The sequence below is a fragment of the Danio rerio genome, chromosome 5, assembly GCF_049306965.1.
Source record: "Danio rerio strain Tuebingen ecotype United States chromosome 5, GRCz12tu, whole genome shotgun sequence".
NCBI lineage: Eukaryota > Metazoa > Chordata > Actinopteri > Cypriniformes > Danionidae > Danio > Danio rerio.
This window is the reverse complement of record NC_133180.1, coordinates 39,095,979-39,104,693: the sequence shown is the minus strand read 5'-3', so window position 1 is coordinate 39,104,693 and position 8,715 is coordinate 39,095,979. Positions and strand designations below refer to the sequence as shown.

Sequence of the window (8,715 nt, the reverse complement as noted above, 5' to 3'; positions counted from 1 at the left end):
CCTCTAAACACACGCACACAGTGTTCGTGTTTACAGGTGAGAGGTCATGCAGTGTGTGCGCTCCCCTCAACTCTATCATGTGGGTTTTCTTAGCTTGGAGCAACGTTTGGTAGGCTATATGATTCGATAAATATCTGTCATGTGGTCTAGAGCTGCCTTTCATGAACTCAGTTTATTACCTTACGAAACAGATAAAAAGCCACGGACCATCCCTGATTGTAGCCTTACTCACAGATATTAAATCACAAATACAAGCTAATCAACTCCCACAGAGCCTCGCCTGATTGCTGCCATTTCCTGGTAATTTGTAAACATAGATAAGTACACAGGAACAGCCTACAGTGCTGTCTTATGTATACTGTGCGCTGCTGGATAACTCCAGGCTAAACTGTGGAAAATAAATAATTCATCATATAATGCATCTATTGTCTGCACTGTGTACGCTTGTCATCTGACTCTGTTTTCGATAGAAATAATCCATTCTTAACCTATAGGAGACTTCTTTCATAAAACATTGAGGAAGCTTACCTATTCCAAACTTGTGCTTGTATAAGTATGTTGGAGTATTTTAGGACACCGGCTAATACACAGCATCATACTTGACGTGTGTCAGGATATTATGTGGAGAGCCACTGTGTTTATTCCGAACTATGTTCAAATCTTTTGTCCAGTTTGTCTCCTCATTGAACTTGCATGTCATAGATTTGTCAAAATGACAGAAAGGTATTAAGTAGATTATGTTAGTTATAAAAACATGACACGTTCTGGCAGAACATACAGGTACAACTTGTTCTAATCGCTTGTTTACGTTTCTGTATAAACACTAGATGGCGATGTCGACTGATTAGTCAGCTACAGTGTATTATGTAAACAGGCATTTAATTTAATTAATAATTTGGTAAAAAAAAAACTACTACAATCTTATTTGTTTGCAAAGATGTCATGTGTGAATATTAGCCTTGTATCATCAATGATAAAAATGTAATATTTAATATTTAATTATAAACTAAAGCATTTTAATTCTTCTAAAAGTAAATATCATAAAATTATATCATGGAATATTTATATAATAAAAACAATTTATCAAAATCACTAATAAAGTGTTGTTATGAAGCTTTGTTGCTTGGAGCAGGAGTGGATTTAACTAAGCAAGGTTAGCAGCCGCTTAGGGCCCCAGGAAATCTGAGGGCCACCAAATAAATACCTAGAAGTATAAATTCATTCATTCTCTTTATGGCATAGTCCCTTTATTAATCTGGGGTCGCACAGTGGAATGAACCGCCAACTTATTCAGCATTTTTCTTAACAGCGGATGCCCTTCCAGCAGCAACCCATCACTGGGAAACAGCCATACATTCTCATTCACATACAAGAAATAGTTTATTAATCATTTTTTTGTTGTGAACTCATTTCAGGAAAACACATCATTTAAAAAGTTTTACAAGATGCTTTACATGCTGTTATTATTTTACATTAGGACAAAATGTAGAAAAGGAGATATATAAGAAATAAAAAAACAGGAAAATGAATAAATGAATAATAAATTAAAGTACAAAATGTGCAATTTAGGACTTTGGGCCCCACCGCTGGAATTGCTTATAGGGCCCCCAAATCACTAAATCCAAAAGTTAATAATGACGCATAAGTTTAATTCAAATTATTCTCTATTCTGTTTAATGTTCAAAGTTGAAGAAGGTGATTTAATGCATTGTATTTGGAATTGGATATACACTAAAGTATATCCAACACCAATCAAAAGTTTGGGGTCAGTTTTTTTTTTTTTTTAATAAAATTATTCTGTTCATCAAGGCGGCATTTATTAGGAAGAGGTACAAAAAAAGTTAAATTGTTAAATATTTTTATAAAAATGTTAAATAACTGTTTTCTTATTGTATTTCGTTTAAATTTTTTAATCCAGTCATTATTGCTTTTATCACTGTTATATTAATAATAATAATATTTATAATAATAATAATAATAATAATTACACTAATAGTAATAATAATAATAATAACACTAATAATAATAATAATATAATGATAATAAAAATAATAACACTAATAATAATAATAATAATAATAATCATCATCATCATCATAATCATAATAATTAATATTAAAGTGATTTGTGAAGAATCATGTGACTCTGAGAAATGAAGGTGAAAATCTTTAAAATGACTGAAATAAATGATTAAATAAAATGATAAACAACTTTTGAACAGTTATTTTATAGTGCAATAACATTTCACAGTTTTTACAGTATTTTTGATGAAATAGATACAGCCTTGGTGAGCAGGAGAAACCTATTTTAAACCATTTAAAAATCCTACTGACCATAAACTTTTGACCGGTAGTGTATTCCAAAGCCTATTGGGTAAAGATTTGTAGGAGATTAAGTCACAAAAATACACAATGTGACTTCGACACTCTTAATTTTTTTGTCAGGTCTTGCTGATAATAATTGGAAGAGTGCAAAAAAAGCAGGAAGTTGTTTAACTTTCTTATATATGCTTCTCGTAAAAGTATATTTTTTAAATGGATATCTGATAAACCACCAACAGTATCAGAATAGCATAAAGTAATATTTGATCTTGTCATTCACTGAAAAAAATATTCTGCAAAATTGTTGCAATTTATATGGGTTCAATTTAAACAAAAACAAAAAAATGTAATTATATTCAACCTAATCTATTTCTTTAAATTCAGCCTAAATAAATTTTTACAATCACTTCAATTTTATTGTAAATTTAAGGAATCTTTTTTTTTTTTTTTTTTTTTTTTTTATCTTTTTTTCAGTGTATTATCCACTGGTCAAGGGGAAAATTGTATACTTTTTATCACATCTGGACTCCTTTTCTTGAGTATGTAGGTCCCAGGATTTTTTGTAAAACCTTAGATTACTATAAACCTTGGCTAATTTATGAATTATTATTATTATTATTATTATTATTATTATTATTATTATTATTATCATTATTATTATTATTATTATTATTATTATTATTATTATTGTGTATTTTACACTCAAAAAATATTTTCTTGCTTGTTCAAAGTACTTAATTAAAATGAGCTGAAACAACACAATTATTGAGATTTCATTGGGACAACTTATTTTTTATGTTCAATCCACATAAATTTATTAAAAGTGTTAAGTTAACTTCATCAATTTGTGTTGGGTCAACATGAAGGAATTGTGTGGAATCCTGCATTTTTTTTTCCAGTGTATGTCTTCTTTTTGATCATTATGTGCTGTGATGATGCTGTGTTGTTGAGAAATGTCAAATGTGTTGGTTGTAATCTGTGGTTATTGTTCTGTTGTTTTGTTAAAATAAATATAAAAAATACAACACTAAAGCTAGTTGCTAAATAAGTAAATGCATTTTATGTCACACTAAAGCAGAAAATAAAATAATAAAGGGGGAGAAACAGATCTTCAAATACCATTATTTCAGTTTGAAACCTAATAAGACAGTAAATTTGGCTCTTATACGGTTGGTGTCGGTAACAGTGATCCCGCCCTGTCATATAATCAGTTGTAAAGCAGTGAAAGAAAGGTCAGATGAGGCTGCTTATAAAATAGAGTAAAAGCAAAAGTGAAAGTTACGTCTCTGGTGTTCCCCTTTATTCAGTTTGCGCTTCACAGACGACGGAATGTCCATTTCCTGGTGAAGGTATTTGATTGCTTTTTGTCTTGTTTCACTGTTGTTATGATAATTTTAAACATTCACCTAAGTGGAGGTTATGTTTAAAAGTAAGTGCTGACTTCTTGACCTTTTCTGGATTGATTTGAAAACGAAATCATCTTACAAAACTTTACTTATTCAACCTATTCTCTTGTGGATTAAACGGTTTTATATTACTTCTAAATGAGCAGCATGTCTCTGTATTGTTCACAGGTTTCTTAGTCTTATCTCTGGATCTGGATTATTTCCTGTATAAATCATGAACAAACCAAAGGTAGGGCTTTTGTATTCCTTTCATTTTGTATGATTTAGAGAGAACACTATTCGAAGAAATTAGATCTAGCACACTGAACCACAATTCAATAAACAATAAACTATAATGTTGTATGACCTAGAACAGTGTTTCTCAACCACTGTCCTGAAGGAACACTAACACTGCATGTTTTGGGTGTCAATGTGACAAAGGATGTCTCCTTTGTCCGTTACACTCATTGCAGGTCTTTCAGTCTCTGCAAATGAGCTGATGATCTGAATCAGGTGTGTTTGCTTAACAAGATATGGAAAATGTGCCGAGCTGGTGGTCCTCCAGAAATGTGGTTGGGAAACACTGACTTAGAATATAGATGAATATTTAATTTTTGTTTTTCATTATAAAAAGAGTTGTATTATAGGGCTTGGCCGATAAATGATATTATGTCGAATCTCGCTAAAATCTATGTTGATACAGGATGTCTGCATGGTCTTAAAAAGTCATAAATTTAATGAAATATTGTGCTGTAAGTCTTAAATCTTTTTTTTTAACAGGTCTTAATTTTTCTTTGTTCATGTTTAGTGACCCAATCAGGCCAATGCCTATCCAATCACGGTCATCCCCTCTCAATAAAACTTTTATCTTTTTAAACTTGTAATTTTTACATTTATTTACTATACTGGTTAAATTATTTTCCTTACATTAACACTTGTTTAAAAGTTATTTACCGCTGAGGAAGCTGACCTGGACAGACTGTTGTACATACATTTAGTTTATTATAGTTTTTAAAACCTTCAATGCTTTTATTTTTAAGAAAGGTTATGTTGAAAAAGTGTATGCATACAACTAGCTTGCTTGTTTTGACACAATATTTAAAATATTTAGCTCAGAATTAACTATATATATATATATATATATATATATATATATATATATATATATATATATATATATAAAAATTATTAATTTATTATTGTATAATAAAATTTTTTAATTATTAAAAATAAAATCCAACTGGGCCTATTGAAAAACTCCTTAGCATTTAGCCCTGTATGAGTCTAAAATTTCATTCATAATGGTTCTAAAAATGTCTTTAAAAGTCTTAAATTTAACTCGCTGAAGCCTGCAGAAACCCTGTGATAACAATAAGCTTCAGACATTTTTAATCTATGTACAATATATCTAAAAGCCAGTCACCCAGCAAAAATTTAACAATGGGAATCTAGAAGTGGGTTGATATTACAAATGCACCAAATTAACATTAACAACTGAAATATATTGCTATCGTTCAATATGAAAAATAATTAATCGAGACTGCATTTTTACCACATCGCCCAGCCCTAATATAAACATTATAAATAATTCTATTGGAGTATATTTTACATAAAATTACTATTTCATTTTTCATCTAGTTTTTATTGTAAGAATTACTATTCCTTTCTGAGAGAAAACTTTCTACACTATTATTTTAGCACAAGTTTTCTTAATAATATTATTATTGTGCTATAAGTATTCAAAAAGAAATAATAATAAATAATAAAACTAATAATAAAATAATAAAGAAGACACAATAATCACAAATTAACCCAAACCCATAGCCCATCAGAGATTTTTAAGACAGAGCATGTTTTAATAGCTTTTCTTATGATATACAAACATAAATAATTTTAATTATATATTACCATTAACTACATAGTAATAACTATATATTATAAAGTTAATATAATTTTCTATTATTCATTTATTAAATTTCCTTTGGCTTTGTCCCTTTATTCATCAGAGAAATGAACCGCCAACTTATCCAGCATATGTTTTACACAGTGAATGATCTTCCAGCTGCAACCCAGTGCTGGGAAATACACTAACATTCACACACATACACTATGGCCAATTTACTATATTTTTGACTGTGGGGAACTAGAGCACCCGGTGGAAACCCACGCAAACACAGGGAGAACATGCAAACTCCACACAGAAATGTCAACCGACCCAGACTCGAATTAGAAACCTTCTTGCTGTGTGAAGACAGTGCTACCATTGAGCCACCATGTCGCCTTAATTTTCTATACATTTATTTAAATGTTTCTTTAAATCATTGGTCTCAAACTGGATTCCTGAAGGGCCACAGCTCTGCCGTTTTGCTCTAATCCTATTCAAACACAGCTGATGTAACTAATCAAGGTGTTCATGACTCTTTTGAATATCTTGATTAGTTGGATCAGCTGTGTTTGATTAGGGTTGGAGCAACAATGTGCAGAGCTGCAGGCCTTCAGGAATCCAGTTTGAGACCCATGATTTAAATACTGCGTACATGATTTAAATACCGTGGGTTTTATTAGAAAATGATGGTAAATATGATGATGTGATGTTAAGTATGTTCAATTAGAACAATAATGCCATCAAATTAAGTAATTAAATTTTTAACACTGTGCTTTAAAACCCCAATGGTATTTTCAAAGACAAAAAAGTGTCACTGTTGCTGAATGAACTAATCAGAAGTCAATTAATCACTAGTAAATGATTCAAAGTCTAAATAGTAAGGCTACATGTTTGTTTTGTTAATGAAAGAACCATTATGTTGAATGACTTGTTTGGATTTAATGATTTAATCAGATTGAAAGTGTTTCTGTCTGTCTAATGTTTCAGTGTCCTGGCTGTCAGGGGTCTGATGATATCCGGAAGCTGGATGGTCAGCGAGCGGTCTGCAAATCTTGCTCTAAAGTGAAGCGGTGTGTGTTTCAGTTCTGCTGGGCCTGTCAAAGAGAATGGCCACGGGATGCTTCAACAACCAACTCTTGCATGCTGCCAGACTGTGCGCTCCGTGCTGCCCTTCTCAGCGTCAAACTGATCGATGACCCGCAAAGTTCAGTGTTAGGGTGCCCTTATTTCAGGGCATGTCCGGGATGCAAGGCCCTGCTTACACACAGCGGTGAGGGCTGCCCTAATATCATCTGTCCAAACTGTGATGAGGAGTTCTGCTTTCGCTGTCTAGCTCCAGAGTGCTACGATGATCAGTATTATGACAGTGACAATGAGGAAGACATCGAGCCAGAGCCCTGTGTGATAGTAGACAACACTCAGAGCCTTCAAGATCTGGGACTCTAGTGGACGTCTGTGAGGAGAAACTAATAAAAATACTAATGTCGTCATTTGCACATTTATTTGATTTAAAAATCAGCAAGAGAAAGAAGATCACTATATTTTAAAAAGGCAATTGTTACAGTCTTACTTTTATCTCTATATGCTTAAAAAACTACAAGAACAAAACAAACAACAACCTTGCACTGTATGAATTAGAGCAAAGTGGAATTAGCATTGACATATTACTGCTTTTTATTTTAATTTCAGTGATTGTATGTACGCTATTATCTGATGATTTCAGAATTTGTTATTTTCAAATTTTAATTTAAATTGAGAAGAAATGTTAGCAGACCTTTATAATAAATAAAAAATAAAAACAAATAAAACACCTTTATCAAATAAAACAACTACTAAAACCCCATAGTTAGTAAAGTAAATTCAGACAAACTAAGAATTTTCTAAATGGTCTCTAGTTAATTTTTTCTAATCTCTATGTACTTCTATTGTCCACAGGTATCAGTAAATGTATCTGCTAATTGATTAAATTTATTAATTCATTTAATTTCCTTCGGCTTAGTCTCTTTATTAATCTGGGGTCGCAACAGTGGAATGAACCGCCAACTTATTCAGCATATGTTTTACACAGCAGACGCCCTACCTAATTGATTAAATGATCATTTAAAAAAGAAGAAGAAATATTTTCATGCAAAAACATTGTTTTCTGTTCTTTTTAGAAACAAGGGAAAAAAATTTAATACAATTTTAAATGTGTGATTGAAAAGTTTTTTTAATCTCCTGAAGACTCTGAAAGAGTACAAAATAACATTTAAAATATGATACAAACTATTTGGATGCAGTGAAATACTTCATGATTACAGCCCTGATCAAGTATTCAGAACAGATGGGCTTATTATAGTAACGATTCATACAGCACACCTTTCTCAGATGAATTATAGAAAAAAGAAACTGTCTGCTAAAATAAAATTAACTTTTATATACTTTTATATATTTTTTGTAAGTTTTATATATAAAATTTATATATATATATATATATATATAATTTGGGTATCTGTTTTATCTCAGAAACAGAAAGATAAAATATGATAGAGAAAGTAAAAGTGCTTTAGTATTTTGGTATTCCCCTTTATAGTCTGCTTAGGCAGGTGATAAACACACACAGCTTTTGTTTTTCTCGTTCGGTGAAGTGGCAAGATCGATGAGCTAGTCTTCAGTAAGTACTTAATTACATTTTGTTAATTTGACTATTTATTTGATAGTAGAAAGAGTGCATTAAACTGTTAAACTGTCATTTTACACTTTTATACGTAGAAATAATGTTTTGTTGTTAGAAACATGTTTGTAGTCAATATTTTGACATATTATTGGCACACATGGTAATTTGTTAACTGACCTACCATGACATTTATGAAATAAAATGTAAACATTTATTTCAAAATAATGCAGAAATGACCGTTTGCAGCTATATATTGTTTTAATCATTGGGATTATTTGTATGTGTGTGTGTGTGTGTGTGTGTGTGTATACAGTTGAAATTATTATCCCCCTACATTGTCTACTGAACAAACCACCGTTATACAATACTTTGTCTAATTAACCTAACCTAAATAGTTAATCTAATTAACCTAATTAAGCCTTTAAATGTCACTTTAAGATGTATAGAAGCGTCTTGAAAAATATCTAG

General features: G+C 31.0%; 1 protein-coding gene across 4 annotated transcripts; it reads left to right on the top strand.

Annotated features, from left to right (window-relative positions):
- Position 1: 1 nt before the first annotated feature.
- On the top strand, positions 2–7,575 carry si:ch211-284e13.9. 4 transcript variants are annotated; one of them, XM_068221268.2, is made up of 4 exons: positions 2–36; positions 3,629–3,670; positions 3,896–3,956; positions 6,579–7,575. In XM_068221268.2, the coding sequence occupies exons 3-4, from the start codon at positions 3,942–3,944 to the stop codon at positions 7,035–7,037; spliced, it is 474 nt and encodes a 157-aa protein (XP_068077369.1). In that variant the 5' UTR covers positions 2–36; positions 3,629–3,670; positions 3,896–3,941; the 3' UTR covers positions 7,038–7,575. The 4 variants fall into 4 exon arrangements, with proteins under 4 accessions (XP_068077369.1, XP_073806885.1, XP_073806884.1 ...); XM_073950784.1 differs by having other exon boundaries at positions 6–79; XM_073950783.1 differs by having other exon boundaries at positions 6–109.
- The last annotated feature ends 1,140 nt before the right edge of the window (positions 7,576–8,715 follow it).